The sequence below is a fragment of the Takifugu rubripes genome, chromosome 10 (assembly GCF_901000725.2).
Source record: "Takifugu rubripes chromosome 10, fTakRub1.2, whole genome shotgun sequence".
Classification (NCBI taxonomy): domain Eukaryota; kingdom Metazoa; phylum Chordata; class Actinopteri; order Tetraodontiformes; family Tetraodontidae; genus Takifugu; species Takifugu rubripes.
The window spans coordinates 2,349,492-2,370,921 of record NC_042294.1 but is presented as its reverse complement, the minus strand read 5'-3'; the positions used below and the strand labels follow the sequence as shown (position 1 = coordinate 2,370,921).

The 21,430-nt window shown below is 48.9% G+C and overlaps 1 protein-coding gene across 2 annotated transcripts in view; it reads right to left on the bottom strand.

The window, feature by feature from the left end:
- Positions 1-3,870: 3,870 nt before the first annotated feature.
- LOC101070441 (matrix metalloproteinase-16-like) overlaps positions 3,871-21,430 on the bottom strand; it is a 36,146-nt gene continuing 18,586 nt past the window's right edge. Inside the window, exons 6-11 of one of the 2 annotated variants that reach the window (XM_029842834.1) lie at positions 16,143-16,304; positions 14,285-14,502; positions 10,080-10,218; positions 8,047-8,197; positions 7,858-7,973; positions 3,871-5,897 (exon numbers count right to left, since the gene is read on the bottom strand). In XM_029842834.1, coding sequence (XP_029698694.1) covers positions 5,563-5,897; positions 7,858-7,973; positions 8,047-8,197; positions 10,080-10,218; positions 14,285-14,502; positions 16,143-16,304 — 1,121 coding nt within the window. In that variant the 3' untranslated portion in view covers positions 3,871-5,562. The remainder of the gene's footprint in view (positions 5,898-7,857; positions 7,974-8,046; positions 8,198-10,079; positions 10,219-14,284; positions 14,503-16,142; positions 16,305-21,430) is intronic. The other variant, XM_003967803.3, reaches the window with a different exon arrangement.

The following is a 21,430-nucleotide window of genomic DNA, read 5'->3' as shown; positions in this document are numbered from 1 at the left end:
AGCAGCAGCAGCTACAGCAGCAGCTACAGCAGCTACAGCAGCTACAGCAGCAGCAGCAGCTACAGCTACAGCAGCAGCAGCTACAGCTACAGCAGCTACAGCAGCTACAGCAGCAGCAGCTACAGCAGCAGCAGCTACAGCAGCAGCAGCTACAGCAGCAGCAGCTACAGCTACAGCAGCTACAGCAGCAGCTACAGCAGCAGCAGCTACAGCTACAGCAGCTACAGCAGCAGCAGCTACAGCAGCAGCAGCTACAGCAGCATGTGCAAAGGTTAGCCTGCCTACATGTGCTTGAAGAGCATCTCACACAAGCTTCTGCCTCCTTGGATCGAAACACTGAGATTGATCCTCCAGAACCAGGGGAGATTTTTCATTTCTGATAAAACTGGACGCTGTAACTCTCACGGTAACTTTACCACCATCCGTCTCACCTCTGACCGTCTCCAGCGGTGCCATCTTCAGCTCTGTCGTCCCTCAAAGGTCTCCGGTTTTCCAACTTGTTGCCAGATTTCCCATGGATGTGAGTGTGCGTGTATATAAGATCTGTCTGGAGCGGAGTGGAGAGATTCCCCTGATAAATGACATCCAACCACAGTTCAGGAGGAACTATTTCATATGAGTCAGTGAGATTAAAGACTGAGCACTTTCCAAACACACACAGAAAGGAGCTGTCGTCCAGATAAGTTTAGCAGAAACTCCTAGCTGGACTCTTTACAAAGTCAACGTTTGCTTGTTGACCTTAATTCTGAGAATTTAAAGTGTGCGGCTGCTAACGGCCACCTCAGACATGAGTGGAAACAAGGAAGCTCCAGGGGCTGTTTTCTAAAGATGACCCCTGTCTGGTTTGTTCTTTTGTCCTGTGCAGGAGGATACGGGAGGAGAACCAGCCCCAGGAGGCTGAATCAGCTGATTGGACCACCACAGATCTCCTCAGCTAAACCTGTGGTTCCCTGGTTCCTGCAGCAAACCAGACCATCGCAGGACCAATGTGTGGGTTTGGGTCCCTCTCTTGCACAAAAAAGCCTCATGTTTCTCTTATTTCTGTAGATGAAAAGCAATAAAACTCATGTTGTTTAAGAGATTATGCCTTCTCCAGCAGCAGCATCTGCAGAACAAACCTCATGGTGATTAGATAAATGATTCTCCGCTCCAGTATTTCTCTTTCATCGGACTGACTGTGGTCCTTTGGAGCTGGAAAAGGTCCAAACCTGGTCTGAAATCCATGTCAGCAAAAATAAGATTTATACAGTTACAGACTCAAACAAATGTGGGAGACCTGAATGTCTGGAATGTTAGATATGCAGAGGGTGTGTTTTCATATGCGTCTGGCTGGTCCTCAAAGTCCTGAGAGGACATTTGATCGTGTAAGTGGCAGAAATTGGAAGCAGACGTGCAGCTTCTCTCTTCAGGCGGAGAAAAGGCGCGTTTGGAGGTGCAGCAGATATTTGTGTCTGATGTGAGCAGTCGGTGTCATCGGTGCCGCCCTTTCATCGTCTGACGGTTCCATGGAGCTGCTCTGTTCTGTGGTCTCCTACCAGACCTGTTCTTCCCCCCGAATGGAGGATGGCTTTCATCGTGTTCCACGGAGCGACGGTAGTGATTCCTCCGGAAAAGAAGGGCGGAAAATAAATAATAGCAGAGGCGTTTCTGACTGGAAACCAAAGAAATCAACGATGATTGGAGCGTCAAACCCAAGTCTGTTGAGATACTGAGCTGATTTTAATTAGCGGGTGTGTTTAAGGCAGGGGTGTCCAAACGTTTTGCAAAGAGATTGGCCAGATCTGATAACGTGAAGATGCCCGGGGGCCAGTAGATCCTTCTGATGTTTTTTTAACCAGAAAAGTTACATGCAAATGTACACTATTATAAAACAATTTTCATTGTCACAATTCTCTTTATTTTTCAAATGGCAGTGTAACCAAATATAAGCCACTCAGGCAGACCTTAAATTTCCATGAGTTTGATAAATGTAATGCAAAGTTGTCTGTTATCATTCAAGTTTAAAACAAGTAAATTTTGCTCTTGTCTTTTACAAGATCTACAAGAAAGGAGGAATTACATTTTAGTGATTTATTTATTCCGTTAGTGCCAGCGGGCCATAAATAATACATTGTAAGACTGAAGTTGCGGGCCGTATGAAATCTTACAGCGGGCCGTGATTGGCCCCCGGGCCGGACTTTGGACCTGCCTGGTTTAAAGCGAAAAGGAGGATTTTGATTTTGCCACAAACGTTGGCTGCACTTGTTTGGAGCTTTAGTGCAGAGTCAGATGTGGCTCTGCTTAATGACGCTTCTGTCGTGCTCAGTTCCAACACTTGCTCGGGCTTTCCTGTCGTGCACGTGGTCCCATCCGAAGCTCGGAATACCAACTGATCCACATTCAGACTTGGGGCATGAAGAAATCATATTCACAGATGACTGAGCTGGGGGGGGGGGGTGAAATGTCTCAAACATTTTGTGTCATCATCAGCAGAATATTAAAATGCAGTTTTTCAGTATACCCCCCCTTCCCGCTACAGTTAGAGCAAGTAAACAGCCTTTTAATCAGTGTGTTTCCATCATCTTCCAGCAGCTTTCACAGCAGCGGCCTGACTTCTGCTGGCCTTCGACGGCCCCCGTCCACAAGGATATTTGGTCCTTAACCTGCGAGGGGCCATTAGGCAGCGTGCTGCGAGGCCTCTGAGCTTAAATGAAAATGTATGAGTTTGCTTCTGCTTGTAATCACTCATGTTTTGTGGCAATGACAGCGAGGGGGTGGGGTGGGGTGGGGGGGGGGGTGAGAGGAACGGCCCTGGTCACCGCACGCTCGGTTAGCTCCAGGCTTTCAGCACAGACGCTCAGCCCAGAGGTTTGTTCTGGCTCCAGCCGTGAGGTCACACAGGGACACGCCCACAAAGGTGTAGCAGAGATGAAGAACGCCCCCCCTCCTGCCCCACGTGTTCACCGTACACCTGACGCACTCCTGCATTCTAAACCTCCGCAGGGCCGTTAAACACAGAACCGGGAGTCACCTGAACGGACACGGAGACGCAGACAGTCTGCAACAGAGGTGGAGAGAGAAGAAGCCTTCAAGGGTGAAGGACAGTCCAAAGATAAATGAGCACATCCAGGAAGGCCCTAAAGCTGTAGTGGGCCCAACACTGCTCCTTCATCACCTTCGCTGCTGGATAAAGGCGACGCTGAGCTCTGCTGATTCGGTCAAAGCTTCTTTAAGATCTCTGTAGGAGCTACGTAGAAACTTGTGATAGCGGCTGACATCTTTGTGAACTTAACTAGCTTAGAAAAAACTGTTTAAAAAAACAATCGGAGGATATCACGGAGCTCGGCTGAATGCGTCTCCTCCCATCTCAGAGTCTCTCTGGAACCATTAACAGCCCCACATCCATCTGAATAAACTAGAATATCCACAACGTGGGGCCACACAGAGGAAGGAGAAGCCTAAAGAACCTAAAGATGTTTAGGTCTACATCCAAAGGGCTTCCTTTGCCTGGTGGGACATAAAATCATGGCGGATGACTGCTCAAGTGGAACAGTTCCCATCAGAAGGGAAACATCTTGAAGGACTGGGCTCATGTTGGGTGGACTACTGAGGTCCAAATGACTGGAGCTGGAGAAAAGGAGTGTTTAGCTGCGAGAAGAATCTGCTTCCACCTTATCTGGCTGCATCTGAGAGCGACCAACACCCTGGAAACGGACCTGGAAACTGTAGCCCGTTCCAAGTGGAGAAATCTAAGGAGGCGCGCGGTGCAAAGGCACAGCTCATGTGCGGCTCCGCCACCTCGGGCGTCAACAGAACTCTGACACGGGCCTCACGTGCGTACAGGTCAAGCTTTTCCAGGGAAAAGACGAGCACAGAGTCCGAAGGCAGCTCTTAATCTTGTGGTAATCGGTTTATTCATTCTGTCTGGACAAAGAAGTGACATGTCCAATTAGATTTGACCAGAAAAGAGGGAAAAATAAAGCATGTGATCATGATAACAGACACATTCAGACAGTAAAAGACTTGGTTGAGGCCAAATTGCTTTTAAATTACCTGTTAGAAAACCCTAATGTACCATCTGCTTCTGTTCCCACTCTAAATGGGGTGGGGTACACTAAAATAAAATAATAATAATAACATTAATAATAATAATAATAACAATAATAATAATACAAATATTAATGCAAACAGTTTTTTCCAAAGTAAACGTCTCTCTCAGATTCTGAGAGGCTCCAGAGCCACGCTGAGCAGAACCGGCTGATGTGCAGGATGTAAATGCTTGCATGCACGTTGACACAGGCACTGATCTTCATCTGACCTCAGTCAAAGAGCCAAGAGCATTCTGGGAACTGGGAGTTCGCTCAGACAAGGCAGTCGACAGTATTTGAGTAAAAACCCCCAAAAAAAGTCCGTTTGTTCACAAACGATCCGAGTAAAAGGAGTTTTGGTTAAATAAAAAGCAGGAAAACCCAATAACAAGCGCAGCGAGCTGCTTCACCAGCTCATTTCTGCTGTATGAAAATGATAAAAGTAACAAATATCAAAAACACACAAAAATAGTGGCTTCACTCCAGAACCTTCTGACCGTTTTTATGATACATTATTTTCAATACAGGCTGACTCGACTGTAAAATCTGCCCAGAACACTTCAGCAAGCCAGTGCTGAGGATTCTGGGTAATGTATTAAAATCCAGATAAACAAACTAGAGAACATAATCACAGGAAGCTCACAATTAGCTTTTGTTGCAAGCCAACGGAAACAAAAGCCATGTAGAAAAGGAAAAACAACCTCGAAGAAGAGCAAGAGTTAACACAAGTATAATGAAGTTTAATTAAGGCGACTTAAACTATTGCAGGATAATTTGGCCCCTGTGTCTGGAACAGACTGCCACAACAGTCAGAGCTTCCCGACTCTTTAAGATCGAGGGAAGGAACAATGAATCCAAACGATCCTCTTTGGAGAGAAATAGGTTTTATTTGGTTTGTTTTGGTCTCTTCCTCAGGAGCATGTTAAAGGGAACAGGCTGGACCTTTTCTTTCAGAATAAAAGTCGGAATGAAAACCGGAAAAACCAAAGTTGTGATGGATTTGTGTTTTCAGCAGGATGGTGTGGGGGGAGGGGAGGCACTGAGAGCAGAAAATATATTTGAAAAAAAACCTGGTACTGAATAACCTGATATGACGGATGATGATGTCATTTCCTGTGGGACGAAAATCCCACTTGGTTCAGAACAAACACACGAAGGGGGGAAGCGGGTCGGAATCCCAGTTTCTGAGATACAAAGTGACGCTGGCGGTCCTTTTGTTTCTTTTACGTCACTTTAGGCAAAAAAAAGCCCCCACATGGTGTCTCTCTGCTCCCCTGTTTGGTAAAAAGGCAGAGGGGGGTCGGCAGAGTCCGCTTTATGTCCTGGGGGTGCCGTGTGGAGGTGGGTCAGAACCGCCCGTAACGAGGAGGTGTGGCAGTTTCTAAAGTTGATGGCCCATCCTGTGTGTATGAGTGTGTGTGTGTGTGTGTGTATGTGTAGGTGGAGGTCACACATCCTGTTTTCACCCCCCCCCCCATGTTTTTGTCCCAATGGTTCAGACCCATTCCTGCATGGAGCGTTTGCAGTACAATATGTGGCGTGGCGTGCCCTTCCTCTTGAACTGCACCACCGTGTAGATCAGCACCAGCAGGCACAGCGCCAGCACGCACGGGATGACGATGGCGACGGCCTTCATCGTGTTCGCCTCGTTGTCCAGCTCGATCACCACGTCTGTGCTGCCGTCGTCACCCGGCGGCCGGGCCGGGTCAATGGGCCTCAGCTCGCAGCCCATGAAGTCTTTGAGGATGGAGCGCGGGTAGCCGGGCTCCACCCGCAGGAACTGGTTGTTGAATTTCCAGTACTCCTTCCCCTTGTAGAAGTACGTGAAACCTGAGGGACACAAACGGCTTTTTAGATGGGCCTTTTTAGCTAGCGCGCTAGCTAACCAGCATTTCACACATTTGTTCGCATCACTTCAAACACTGTAAGGCTGGAGTCGTGTGTGTGTGTGCTGAATTCTGAAAGTCAATTTTCCTTCTGTGAAAGTAAATATTGAACAGACGTCGCCTAAAGACGACCACTTTTCTTCTCTCCTATCTCGGGAAAAGAAAGTAAAACATGGAAGACGTGGGGACAACCACAGTATATATAACAGTTTCAACTTAAAGCTGCTCGGTGACTCAGCAGATTGAGCCCGGGGAAGGTTTGGGTACTAAATCTAAACCTGTGGTGTAAGGAGTGTGCGTGCGGCTTTTGTTTGGTTCAGCTCGGATGTGCAGCTCAGATCCTCGACCGTCCCTCAGGACCAATTATATTTGGCTATAAAAGAGAAAACACAGCCAACCAGGAGCCAAAGCCCACTGCTGATATCACACAACAGCACAACAGTTGTCACCAGGCACCAAGCTGCTGTGAGAAAGAAATTGTTATCAGAAATATTGAGGAATCGGTCCCGATGCTACAAACAGAGTCCGTTTTTGATTAAAAACAGAGAGCTGCTTCTCTAGAACTGAGACCGATGACAACAAACAGGAAGGTAAATGTCACATTTCACTGAAATTGTGGAACAAAGGCTGAGGATAAATATCTGAGATGTGTGTCCCTTACTTTGTCTCACCCGGGGTGAAAAGTGATATTAATAGAATGTTAGATCAGCTTTAATATCAGCCGTAAATCACGCGATGTATAAAAACCACCAACTTTAAATGCTGGGGAGACTGAACTCCTGGCTTCTTTAGAAAAAGAAGAAATTCACACATGTGGTAACATCCATTTGCTCTCTTGCCGACACCGAGGACGGATCGGGAAGCCATTAGCTTAGCCGAGTCATTACCTTAGCATAAAGACCGGAAGCAGCTTCAAACCGTGTCTGTAATCAAGACGTACAGGCTGTTGCTGCTTCATGGCAAATTACTGCCACTAATTACAGTAAATTGTAAAGCCAGTGTCTTTGAAATGCGCATTGTTTTAACTAAATTGGAGTCCTTCCTTTAGGACGGCGAGGACGCTCTGCTCCGATTGTCCTCAGGTCGTTTCGCCAGCCGAGACCAAACGCGTATGTCGACATAGATTAGCTGAAGATTTGGGAATTCTTCCCTCCACAGCGGCAGCTTTTACTTCTTCTTCTGCAGAGATGCGGGAGAGGCAGCGGACAGATGGAGTTGCTGAAACTGGCGCTGAGGGGAGGAGGAGGGAGGAGACACGCCGGGGTCAACGCCGACCTGAGGCCACGGCTCGGAACGCATCCGTCACGGCTGTCTCCGTCCCCGTAACGGATGTGTTCACTGCGCGTCTCAGAAGAAGAACCGACACTCGTGCTAGTGCGAAAACACGTGATCGGCTCCTCGGCTACCCGGCCACCCTTCATGCCTCATGCACCCCGCCCCCCACCTGGCCTCAGATCTGGCAGCAGATCTGCGTCGCAGATGGCCGCAGCGTTCAGCACCACCTGCTCTATTTCTTTTAGTTCCAATCCAAGCGAAAGGCCGAGAACGACCCTGAGCTCAGTGGCCGAGCAACACCCCCCCCTCCTCGGGCGGAGCGCACAGCGGGACTCGTGTCAGTCCCGTTTCCCACAATCCGGCTCCAACTGGGTCTCGCGGCGCACCGAGCGTCGGCGACACGGTTTCCAACGTCCGGGGGAAAAAAAACGACCTCTTTAATTGGACGACGTCCCGAGATATCGCATCCGCGTTTGGAGAAGCTCGGGGAAATAACTGGGGCGAATATCAATCGATACACCTCTCGTGCGGCACCCGCTCAGCGGGCGCACGCACGAGCTGAAATCAATGCGGCCTGGCACGTGAGCCGCGCCGCCGCGCCAACTCAGAGCAGGCAGGACAAACCGTACCGTTGGCTTTGTCCACGAAGGCCCCCTGCGGTGAATCGGGCACACCTCTCCACACCGTGATGGGTTTGGGATAGCCGGGGTCCATGGTTCTCATTTCTTCATTGAAGCGCCAGTATCTAAACAGGAACAGGAAGTGCATCAGTGCTAAAACAGACCGAGCACGGCGGAGCAGCCTTCTCTGTGACACACCTGTCCCCTTTGAAGAAGTAGGTCTTCGCCACGTCCTCCCACCACACGGCCGTCTCGATGCTCTGCGCCGGCATCCCGTGGCCGAACTGGGTGATGTCTTTGGGGTATCCGGGCTGCAGCACCGTGTCCTTAAACACCCAGAACTGCTTCCCTGCGGATCAACAGACGGAGGGAACGATGGATGAAAGAGGAGAGGACCAGCTGAGACGCTCACATTGTTGGTAACGCTCCCGATGTGAAAAACTTGTGGCTGACGCTCGGACACCGCGACCCGAGGAAGTGGCCTCCTCCATCACGGGTGCGGGGGTGGGCAGGACCGGCAGGAAGCAGGTGGGTGTGATGCAGAGGGAGAAATGATGCAAAAAAAACAGTGGATCAAAGCGGTTTTTAAGCAGCTTTGGCGACTAAACGGGGATAAAGATGGAAAACGAGAGCGAATCCGAGAGGAAACCAGATCCACACCGACACGGCCTAACACGTGGTTCACCTGCAGCCCAACGGCCGTAAACCCGACACTATAATCATGTCGTCTGACTGCTCGGCCCGGCTGAACGATGGAGGTCGCGAACTGGAAACGTGGAAGCAGCAGAGGGACAAAGTGCTGAGTGTTACTGGGAACGTGCTGGCCTCTTTCTGGAGAGGAAACTCACGTCATTTCACCTCATTTTCTTCCAGTCATGCTGGGTCACACTTCCTCTCACACGCACGTGATCCCACGCACGCCCGCGCAGAGGAAAATCTCCTTGACCGCTGTGGTTCTGTTTCCTTTTCCCTGATGTATAAACGTGGGTCAGCTCGGGGTCAAACCCTCCAAATGTAAATTAATGTGTGGAAAAATGCCACGCGAACAACAAAGCTGCGAATAAATCACGCTCGCAGCGGCATCGGACGCTGCCGAGATCCTCCGAACCACAGCGAGGAATCCTCCGACAGTCCCGCTGACAACACTGGGACGAAGCCTCCATTTGTGTCACTCTGACTAATCGGAAACATTTCCTACAGGCTCCATAGGAGGACCAAATGTAGCCTCCATCTGGTTCCTCCTGGGACAATGAATGTGTCACTCACGTCTTATGTCTTATGAATTAAAGCCTCTCGGTGTAAAAGTCACATAGTCGATAAATCAGAGATTCGGGGAGAAGACAGAGAGTTAAATGACACAGAATAAGGGAATAAAAATCAAAGCTGACTCAGATTTGGCTGTGCGGGGAAACAGAACACTGAATCCGCCTCTAATGTCTACCAGTTGCGCCTGCTTACTGGCCTGGTGCGTAATACCATTACAGCACTAAACTAATCAGTCTTTGCCATGACTTCAACACTAACAGACCCCAGCCTCCGCTTCCATTTATGCCAGAACTCTCATCACACAACGTGCAGGCAGGAAATATTCAAAACAGCTGCTTTTGCCAGGGAGCTGCATTTGGTTTTCTAACCGCCGTTGCAATCCTTCTGTTTTAAACGGGATCTTTACGGTCTTCTGGGAAATCAGCGTGTTCAAATGGAAAACAGCAGTCTGGGAGTTCTAAACTCTGAGTTACACCCCTCAAAATACAGGCTGGAGGATAAAGTCCCAGCGCTCGTGGCACAGCCGGGATCCAGAGTTTGCATTTCCAGGAATTGTTTGGCGTTATAAACTGGGCCCGAGGTTCCATCTCAGCGAACGCGTTTAATCACGTCGCCTTTGAATAGAGATTAAGCTCTTAAAAACACATCAAAGGCAGTATTTGAATCATCAACATGATTAAGTGCAGTTTAAGATTGAAAGTTGGCCAACATGCCTATTGAATCTCACAACTGATTATCATTATCATTATTATCATTATTATTATAATCATTATCATTATTATTATTATCATTATTATTACTAGTTCAGGCCCATTCACGTCTCACACAGAGAAAATTGGATGAGGGCAGTTTCGCTGTCGTGAAAGTCAACATATGCATCATGTATAGCTGGTAAAAGGACAACGAGACGACGGGACAGAGTCAAACCCTGAAGGGACGGCTAATTAGCAGGATTGTCAGCTCACCTTTGAAAAAGACGAACTTGCCCTCGCTGTTCTCGTACACGGCATCGATCTTGTGCGGCAGCCCCCTCCAGAAAACGTTGATGAGCATCGGGTATCCTGGCATGACCGAGTTATCTCTCACCCTCCAGAACCAGTCGTCCTGGAAGTGGGACAGAGAGGACGCCGTTACGTAACAGAGACCAGGTCAGAACTCTCGTGTGCTGCTTTTCGTCCTCCCGCCACACACACGTGAAGCTGGAAGCTCCTTTACCCCGACGTACGTGCACGTGGCTCCAGCTTAGCAGCCCTCGTCGCTCCGATCTTCTTATTAATGTGTCAGACGTTTTCATAACGCATGCAGGCGTTCATGTGCAACCTTTTCATCAGAGCGCACGAGCGCGGGAGTCTGGGGCACGACCGTGCTGCACTCATTCACCTCAGAGGGTAACGAGGAAGCCGCTGCACTAATGGGCCAAAAGGTTTTCTGCCAACAGAACCAAAAGGTTCTGGGAGTCGGGGGCATTACCCAGCCGTTGATGCAGGTTGCGTTCAGGAACACCGGGCGAGCTGCAGCTCCCGCTTTGATGACCCAGATGACCCACATGCAGCTTTAGAGGAAACCATCAGCACACGTGCACACACTCAAGAGCACGTGGGGGAAACCATCATTGGGCCGAGACATTCTCATTTCCCTCAGGGTGGTGTGGGGGGATGCTGCCAACTGGAAGGTGTGTCCTTGATGATTGGGGGGTGGGGCAGCTGTGAGAGCTCTCAGGAACCCCAGGGATGTCCCACCCTTTGGCTGGGGATGGACAATTGTATCTCCTGAACTCATCGCTCAGGCCAATAAGTCTGACCTCACTGCCCCGGCCATGTCGGCAGAGGGGGGGGACTAAACATCAGCCCACCCCCGTCACAGAAACAGAAACAGCCCATCTATCAGACAGCCTCGCCGCCGCTCTCCGTCCAATCCAGCTATCCGTTATTTTCAGTCCTGCTCTCTCCCACCCCCACCCTGATACCTCCTCACATGAAGATTCTTCAGCGTTTCCCTCTGCACAGCCGAGTGACACCTCAAACTGTGAAATCCGGTCCATTCCGAGGAAAAGTTCTCAATGCTCTTCAGCTGGAACACCGTGAGAACTGAAGCTGGAGCAGCAGTTCATCAGCTGGGAAGATTTGCTCCCTCAAACACAGTTTCAACTCCCCCCTGAGCAGTACCAGAGGCACCATTAGTGGGAAGAAAGCGTTTGGAAGAGAACGGCAACACCCAGACCCCCGTTTATGAACTCCCAACTCAAGGAGCAAACAGCCGTCTGAGGGGCATTAAAGCTTTCCCCTAAAAGGAAACAGCCGGGAACGGGCGTGCTTGATAAATGAAAAGGTGTGTTTTGTTTGTAGAAGTCAGCCGACGTCAGGTGACGTCTTGCGGGGTATCCGGGTCAGCCGGCATCTCCGCCGCCGTGTGTGTTTGTAGGGGACTCTAGAGGATTAGTGTTGAGTCAGGAGCTGCATCTATCAGCTGGTCCTGCCAGGAGACAGATGCTCATAAAAGGACCTGAACGCTGGACTCTTTTAATCTGCTCCAGGCTGCTCAAATTCAGCCTTATACCCTGAAGTGTTTCCATACCTGATGGGATGGAACCAGGCTGGAGCCACTGCCAGGAATGACGATGGCTATGAAATAGTGTCAACATCAGTTCAACTCTTCTACCAGCATCTGTCTGCCGACTGCATCCATGATGAAGCTGTTCCCACTTCAAACGCTGATCTACAACCATTTAACAGCTGCGATCCTCCTCACTCTTGACTGGGACCGAGGCCTAAAACCTCTGCGCCCCGATCATCCCGGGGATTTTCTGCTGTTGTGAAAAATTGTAGCAATAAATGATGAATTTCCCGAGGCTAAAACTTAACAACATAAAGATTACAGAAACTTTTAGTGCTTAAATTAAAAGCCTGTTCTTCCCCACTCTGAGTGCTTAGGCTGGAATATTTATTGTCTTTAGCAGAGAATCCATAGCGTGTGCGTCTGTTGCCTTTAGCATCGACGCTTAAATTTAACCATTTATCTTGATCTTTTCAAAGACTGGAAAGTTTTTACTTCAACTCTTCTCTGAGTCTCTTACTGTCTTATCAAGGAAGGGAGGAAGGAAGGAAGGAAGGAAGGAAGGGAGGGAGGAAGGAAGGACTCTCAGCTGATGAAGGAAAGGAGAAGGAACACAAATCCTTTTTATAGCCCCAGGACACTTGCTGTCCTGTCAGTTTGGTAAACAACAATGTCACAGCCCGGGACGTTTCTCTGAAGGTGGGTGGGAGGAAAAACACGTTCTCCAGCTCGTGTACATTTACGTACATCCCAGCTGACAGCACATTCTTTAAGAGTTCATAAAAAGTGGAACCAGAAGCGCCTGCAAACATGGTCGTTTTAATGAGGCAAAATGACCAACGCCAAGAAGCAGGACTCCAGAAACGCCTCTGTGGACGATCAGAGCTGGAATCAGCCCACACTGGTGAACACCGACAGGAACACGACCACGTCTACCTATAAAAATAGATGTTCCATTGGACGGAAGTCATCTCCTTCATATATATTCATGTTATAGAGACAGACAGACGGTTGCGGAGTCTGGTTTGGGCCAATCACAATCCATATTTGGATGATTTTGACTCATTTTACTGTCAAAAACCATGAAAAAGTCAGCCAATAACTCCAGTCTGTCACTGTCATCCTCTCATCTGCCCTCCTGGAGTTGAAAGGTGCAGACGGATGCAGCTAAAAGTGGTCCAGGATGTCCTGAGTTCTGTCGGAACCGTGAGGCCTGTCACACCTTCTGGCTCTGATCCAAACGTGAGATGATGTTTTTCCTTCTTTCCTCCCTCCTACTCACACAAATGGCCTATGACTGTCCTTTTTTGGCTCCATGGCAACTGAGTTTTCCAGGAATCCCATGATCCTCAGCGTCCCAGCAGACCTGTTAGCAGCTGTAGGCCGGGTGTGCACGTAAAACAGGGGCGGGGAGCATCCGAACAGGACGCCCTCCTCCGCTGGGGTGGATGTTTATTTTACTGAGATCATCATTTCCCCTCAACACAATCACAACAGACACTGTGCAGACTGTGGCAACAATTTAGCTGATGTCTAAATGTCACTGAGGACCTGCTGAGTAGCATCCGACTAAAGTGTGTCATGGTCAGGGTGGGCTGGATCTAGCTCGCCTGCACAATCCCATCCTACTCTTGTGTCTCTGTGTTTCAACTCCCTGCTGGCTAATATCCTCCCACTGGTCCTGTGTGTGGTCTTCAGTAGTTCAGCAACCATCTCTGCCGTGTCTGGAGAAAACTTGTGAGTCTTAATGGCCACTGAACCGAGCACTCAGCCATGCCGTGCTCTCCAGAGGTCCCTGTCTGTCCTATCTTCACTGGATATATCAGCAAAAGGCTGCTGGAGCCTCCCGTGTGGTGGAGTCCAGTTCCCGTCTAGATGACGGCGTTGCAACTTCCCTCTTGTCCTGGCATCTGCTCTGGCTGTCAGTGTCAGCGACCCTCTTCAGATCTGGCCATGTACCTCCAGAGGGGATGAACATCCTGTTGGATGCGGTCGAGTGCGCCGCTGACATGACTGACCTCCACCCATCTGTTCACACACTTCTGTACACGTGGAGACAAAAACAAGCTCCCACAATAAAGGCAACAAAGTTCTCCCTGTGCACGTAACATCAGGTCATGTTCCGCCGAGTTCACGTGCACTTTTATTAAAGACCCTTTTCACTAAACAGCCTTTCTTTGTGTTTTTGAAGCAGGGAACAACCTCATTTAGGCCCCAGCGTCTCCTGCGGACCGTCTGCCAGTGTGTAGATGGATTCTATCATATATATAACACAGCTATTGTGGATAACACACTATTTATTTACATCCTCAGTAAGTCGCGGCCACAATCACAGGCAGCAGTAGAATGTTTCCCCTCCAGGGCCGAGAACACGGGGCATCTTTGTGCTCTCAGCCCTTCCAACATGTTGCCGTGGTCATGTGCTCGACCGAGGTTAAATACCCATTAATGGACGTGTGTGCTCCTGCCTAGCTCCCATTGAGCAAGGCAAACCCTGTTGCTCTGTGCACAATATCCCTTCTGTGCAGGCTCAGAAGCTCTGACGTTGAGAAAACCTCTCAAAATAAATTGTGCGAATATCCCCAGGATTGTTTTCACACGAGGGATGCTTTCCTACCTTGAAGACAAACATCTCCCTCCTCAGGATGGCGAGGGTGTTAAACCCTCCGTCGCAGATGTTGGGCTTGGCGTTGGGGTGGGACGGTCTGTCTCCCGGAGGCAGCCTGGGCGGTCGCGTCTGCCTATCTGGCTTGCGGGGGTCTGAGGGCGGATGGGAGCGAGGTGGGGGCACTGTCGGCAAAGGCTTGGTAGGCTGGGGGAGCTTGTCAGGAGGTCCTAAAGCCAGACGGTAAATAATGATGGTGAGACTCTCATATTTGTACATCAGGAATCAACATGTCAGGCAGAGTTTGACACAACTGGTCGGTGTCATTTTAAAATCAGCCGCTCACCAGGGTGCGTAACTGTGGAAACCAGCAACAAACGAAGGTGAAACACCAGAGTTCAGTGGGATCAGTAAAGATTTAATCAAACACCGAGGTCCCAAAGTTTGTGTAGCTGCCAGACGAACAGACGCACAAAGCTCTTAAGTGAGCCGAAACACTGGTCGGGTTGCCTGTCAGAGCACTTCCTGCCAGAAATGATGTCTCCCAGTACTGATCTGTGGTCTGTCCCAGTGATCCCATTCACTCTCTGAAAGATCTGTTCCTGAAATAGATCCCAGACTGAGAGCAGCGGTTACATAACCCCCGTCAGAAGACCTGGACTCAGATGGACAGACAGACACACGCTCAAATACCGAACGATCCAATATCCTAAACCATTTAACACCCCTGACTGACTGACTGGCTGACTGACTGACTGACTGACTGACTGACTGACTGACTGACTGACTGACTGACTGACTGACTGAGGTTATAAATATTGTAGCTTTAGCATAGAATCTGTGGCCCAGGCTGCCGCCAGCACACTGGGCGAGCCGGGAGATGGAGAGCGAGGCTCACGCGTCCTGTCCTTCAACTCCTGACGCAGCAGTTGAGGGGCGTCAGACACGGGAGCGATGAGGAGAGAGTGGAGCTGTTACTCCCACAGGGACGAGTCTGGGCAATGTAAGCAGATGACCAGTCCTTCTGTGTGTGTGTGTGTGTGTGTGTGTGTGTGTGTGTGTGTGTGCGTGCGTGCGGTTAAAGAGGAACGCCTTAAATCATCCAAACAGCCACCTGTTTCCTTCCTAACAAGCCAAAAGCTCCAGCGGCAACATGAACGCTCAAATTACGTTGTATTAATGAAGAGAAGTGAACGCACCACCTTCATGGAAAATGTTCAACGACCTTTCATTCCCTCATTATCTACTGTGCTGCCAGCGCGACGGAGGTGGCCTCTTTTTTCAGTGGATATTCCGACGGTGTGAGTTCAGACGGCCGGCCTTTCAGAGGATTCGTCTCTGCCGTCACTCCTCACACATTCTTTGAGTCTAAAAAGACGAGGGTGAATGACTGGTTGTATTGGGAGATAATGATGACAGGATAAAAGGAGATTTTCTGATGGCGAACGCAGTCGCTACAATCTGACATCCGTCACCTTTGGCCAATTATTCTTCTTTTCAGGTCTGTTTTTACAGCCTGTCTAACGTTTCTTCAGCTTCCTCGTGTCGGTCTCGTTGCACAAGAAAGGCTCACTAATAACGTTGTCCCCTTCACCACTGAGCAGCCTGCATGACAGACGGACTGACAGACAGAAAATAAAAGCTAGGCTGTCGCTGTTGCCTTCCACGCATGGTTTTATGTGTGATTATGTGGGTGCCTTGTTCCCCAGATGTCCCCCTGTCTGTAAGTTTTGATCCTCTGACCATGACGTGTTCAAAGGAAGGCTGAAGACTCCATATGAAAACTACAATAACACATCACCAGGTTCTTCGGGAAGCGTTCAAACACGGAACCATGACCTGAAATGGACAGACTCTTTGTCAAACTTACCATAAATCTTCTGGATTCCCAGCAGGTCGTCCATGGGCAGTTTGAAGTTGTCGGTGTCCATGTACTGGTAGAAAGGAGCCATGATGGCCGTGGGGTCATTGGAGTGCTCGAGGCCTAGCGCGTGGCCAAGTTCATGCACCGCTACCAAGAATAAATCGTTACCTTCAAACAGAGAGAAAGACAAAGGGAGAATATTGGAGATGAATTCTGGCTGAACTGAAATTGAGCTTTCACACTTTATAGAGTCTCATATAAATGTACTTAAATGTATGTGAGTCTCACAGATGTAGTAATTCACTGCTCATTCACACACTGCGTGGATTATGGGGTCCTGCTGAGGGGACACAGTCCTCAGAAAGTCAAACACACACAATTCCAGAGCAGAAGATCATGTTTTGACTCTTAAAGACATTTTCAAGCGGTCCCACTGCATCAAATCTGGATATCTGGATTTCAAGTTGCCTCTGAGACCACTCCATCTCCTCACAAACCTCCTCCTCACTAATGTGACGCCAAGAATCCACATTAACCATCTTGCTGAGATCAGGTCCAGTCTGACTATCTACTCGTAGGACAGCAGCTTTCTGTGGGACGCCAAGAGTCTTTTCCAACTATATCACAGAATGGAATAACCCTATAAATAATAGAAAAGTGGACAAATGTTGTGCACCAGATCCCAGTTTGTGGGCTCCAAGGTTGAACCGGCAGTGCTCTCGCTGCTGCCTCAGCTCTTCAGAATTAATCCCTCTCTCTTATCACACACAGGCTCCGCAGGAATAAAATAAACCATCACTTATTCATTGCAACTCCTGTTAAAATGAAGCACTTATCTGCTGCAAACCTGTCACATGAATAAGACATCAGCAGAAACAAATGTGGATTCAGATCACATCTCAGCAGACACGATAACAATGCAGAGAACTGCAAGGACTAACGCAGCTCCGAACTGGAACCTAGCAACAGTCCTTAGACTAGAACAGCGCTAATGCTGCCTGATGTAACAGCACAGAACAAATTAATATTTGAGGATTTGCTGAAGAGGCTCTGCCGCGGTGCAAAATTCTCCGGGAGAAAATTTATGCGAGCTGGAGATAGTGAACAAGCGTTTGGAGATAGAGTTTACAGCAAATAAAGAGAGGCAGCGAGGAGAGGGGGATAAAGAGGAGAGAGAGAGGAACACTGATTGAGGAAATGAGGTCACACTTCTGTGCAGCTGAGGACCTCTCTCTTTAGGCAATTTCCTTTGATGGCTGTGAGAGCAGATGAGCAAAGTGCTCAATTAAACTGTTTTACACATGAGAATATCATTTTCTGGCTTAATTGTGCCACAAAAAGTTGGGTCAGTTGTGTGAAAACGGCGCCGTGTGCCTGAAATGTTGTGTCCCTGGTCACTTCCGCGCGAATGAACCGATGAAATATCAAAACGCATGTTTCTGCGCCGGTGTTTACGTCTCGCTCCCTCCCAGAATTGTCACCCCTCGTGTCTTCTTCTGCTTTTTGGGTCGCTGTTGTCACATCGACTCTGTAGAGCCTGTTGTGGCAGACGGGGACGTCCTGTTAGCCACAGGGCTGTAAACAGAGCTGAGGAGGTTTGTTCTGCCAGGCTAATTATAAGCTGTGTGGTATAGAGGAGCTACACAGGGGATGGTAGAGTAAGGAAAGAGAGGGCGGGTTGAGCAAGGACAAGGAAAACTAAAGAGGCAGCAAGATGAAGGCAAGAGAAAAGTGGGAGACGGTGGGAGCAGGTGAAGAGAAGAAAGTGAGGTAAACCCAGGAGAAAGCTGATTTTATAGTGATGGGGGGGCAGAGGTGGATGCGCTTATGATACAACCCGCACTTTTAACCTTGGCATTTGTAAGAGAGCCATCCTGTCACTGGCACCAAAGCGAGGACGCTTCCACAACAACAAAATACTGGAGATGAAGAACATTAGACTGCATAAACCAGCAGAAATGGCCCCTTTTCCTGGAGATGATCACAGTCGCAGACAGCAGAAGGATGGGTCAAGGTTGTAGCTAATAAGATCGTGTAGCTGGGGAGGGGGGGTAAACTGCCTCGGTGAACTAAAGAAGAGAAGATGGAGTGAGAGTGGTGGCGGAGGAGAGATTTACGATCAGAAGTCTTTCCCCATGGGCTGCAGTAAAGCAAACACGGGTCATGATTAGACGCCTGATATCTCTACTGGAATCTTCTGCCATCATTTATCTTTGCACATGTTGCTTCACATCTGCAGATTTTTGTTTTTTTTGGGGGGGGGGATGTCACATAAACACAACCAGCTCCAGACACACTGGAGCACAAATCAGATACCAGACCGCTCTATTGCCGCAGTAGCTCAGGATGTCAGCACTGGTCTCCGGGGACAGAACCCCCCCCTCTGTTGCTCTACTGTGGATCTAAGCACCAGCGTTCAGGTCACTTGACCTTTGACATCTGCTCCAACCAGGAGTTCCACCGGTTGGCACCTCTATTCCCATTATGTAGACAAAATCCTCCGAACTCGGTCGAGAGGCTAACGCAGCCAGCCCCCGCGTCCTCACTAATATAGATGTTCTGAATTTGCACAGTCTTGCTAACAAAGCGATTATAACCCCCACTCCTCCAATTTTACAGTCAAAGAAGCCCAGAGGAGGCAGGCGGGCTCCCACTCCTCCAGCCGTTCTGCAGAGAACAGCATCAGCGTGGCCTCTGTTATCAGACCGCCGTCTCCGCCAGCATCAACGCTCGCTTTGTCCCCGATGACCTCAAACCTCTCCCACTGTTCCGCAGCCACAACTCGCCACGTGGCCGATGCACCTCCTGGACCGTCGAGGAGCAAAGTGCCTCTAGAAGTTAAATATAGACCGTGCGTTAGCTGCAACGGGCGGGAAAATCCACAAATTAATTTTAAATGAACCTTTCTGGCAGCTGGTTGCCTCCACTTTTTCCTTTTTTCCACCTTTCAAGACACCGGCGCTGTCCGTTGTTCCGATGCGTCCCTTTGTCATCGGTCGTCAGAACAGCCTCGACCCGCAGGAGCGTCCACAGACAGAGACATCAGCGAGCGGGTCAATGCGAGCAGCCGTCCGCGAGCTCGGCGTTGGGCTGCGTTGACGGGCTGCCAGACGATCTCAGCCCACTGATTCAGTGCCTGGCTCAGAGGGCCTTGGGCTCACACGGCTCTGCTGGCTGTCAAACCACAGTTGTATGCCTGACTTGACACAGTAACCATTGTGAGCAAAGCAGCCAAAGTACAATAGTAGCATTCTCGCCTTTCAAAACGCCAAACGCCAAACACAAAGAACACTTTCAGCAGCGAAATCTGACGGCAGCATTTCATTGGCTGATGTATTGTCTTAATCAATGGTTACAAGTAGATCCTGCATGTAAACATTGATTCCTGATCCGTTTGAGTGCGCCGATACATCAGCAGGGATCGATACGTCAGCGAAAGCTGCAGATTAGACAGGAAGTCAGGACCAAACTCTCACCCAAGACCATCTGAGATGTGAAGCAGGGAGCAAATGTTCTGCTGCTCCCCAAATCAGCAGCACCGGGGCTCTTAACAACACGTCCCAAACCCAGAAACCATTTGACTGAATGGTGTGCAGACCTCCGAACCACCTTCCACCCCATTTTGTCATTACTTCCAAATCTTATTTTCAGAACTACAGATGCGAGTCGTGCACAGTGTAGCAGCCTTGCTGGGGGACATCAGGAATGTGGAGCTTGGGTCGCTCCAGCCCACCTTTAATTCAGACCTTCTTCTCTAAACAGAAGCACACGGTTGTCATGATTAAACCAACATGAGGTCTGCGCCTCCTGTGATATATTTCTGCATGACTGAACAGAATCAAACAGCCCTTTTCAAATGAAAATCCAAACCGAACGATAAAAACCACATTGAATTCTTAGGCTTGAGCGCACAACCCTAATTTAAAGATCGTGACAGAGGGACCCTGAACCCTCGGTGACGCTAACCCAGATCCTTTTTTAGCACGTGTGCCGCTCGGTTCCCGTAGAGCAGCTACACAGAATAAATATACTGCTGTTTAAAGAAAAAAAATAGCACATATCACACATCAGTGAAGACTCAAATGATATGAGTGTTCATTCAGGGATGCACGCTGCCGGCAGGGCTGTTGACATGTTTTGTTTGCTGAGGATTATGGGTATGATGTTATGAGAGCATCTGACTGACTAGTGGGAGGGCAAATCTCCCCAGGTGCATGATTTGTGCAAGTGTGTGCGTGTGTGTGTGTGCGCATTTCTGAACGTGTGTGTGCCTGTGCTTGTGAGGGGGTGGAAAACAGCACAACCGCCCACGTGGAAGTTAATGTTGTCGACAGTAGGCGGCCATCTATTTCTAGTGGCAGCCTGCCGAGCAGAAACAAATAGTGATTGCTCCGCGTTCCGTCTCTGGAGTTGAGTTTTTAGGTGAAAATACGAAAACAGACTGAAATCCTCGATGCAAAGTCCAACGCAAAGCCAACGTTTGATTTATTATTATCAAACTTCAACGTTTACAGCCTATCCGGCCCTCCAAACAATCCATATGTGGGTGATTATTAGCCAGTGTAATCACTAAATGTAAACGTGCTAAATCGTTTACGCTGCTAAATCAGGGGAAAATGATTATGGAACTACAGAAAATAAATCTGCTTGGGTATGAATGTGAGTATTGACAGTCATCTTTAACGACCGGCGACCTGGTTGCTCCCCGCGTGCAAGTTCCACTCTCTGCAAAGTGCAGAGTGAAACTAATTAATGGGTGAAAACATGACCCGCATGTATTTTTCATCCCTCTCAGAACATTAATTAACATGGATTTCATGGTTCAGATGAAGTTCCAGTGAAAAAATAAATAACTATGGGCAACAGTTCAGTTATGAAACACACACACACACACACACACACACACACACACACACACACACACACACACACACACTCTACCTATCTAGAAAGGTCCTGTTTTCACAGTCCATTTTGCATTTGAGAGTAACATTAAAATTAATGACGAATGACGACACGAGGGCTGACCTTTGCTAAGTGTGTCAAAAGAGCAGAGAAGGGGAGTTCTGCCTGCAGAGTTTAATTGGCACTCCAGCTGTTTCAAAGTGTTCTGGGCTTTGTTATAACATCTGAGTGCATGCTATACACCAGAAAGCTGCCTAAGATTGAAATATGATATTGTCTTTGTGGTTCCCGACATAATTGTGCTGTGGGCCAGATGTGGTATCTGGGAGAGAAATACAGCCTGCAGAGGAGAAATGCAGTTTTTCATTGGGAAAAGATGCATGCAGCAT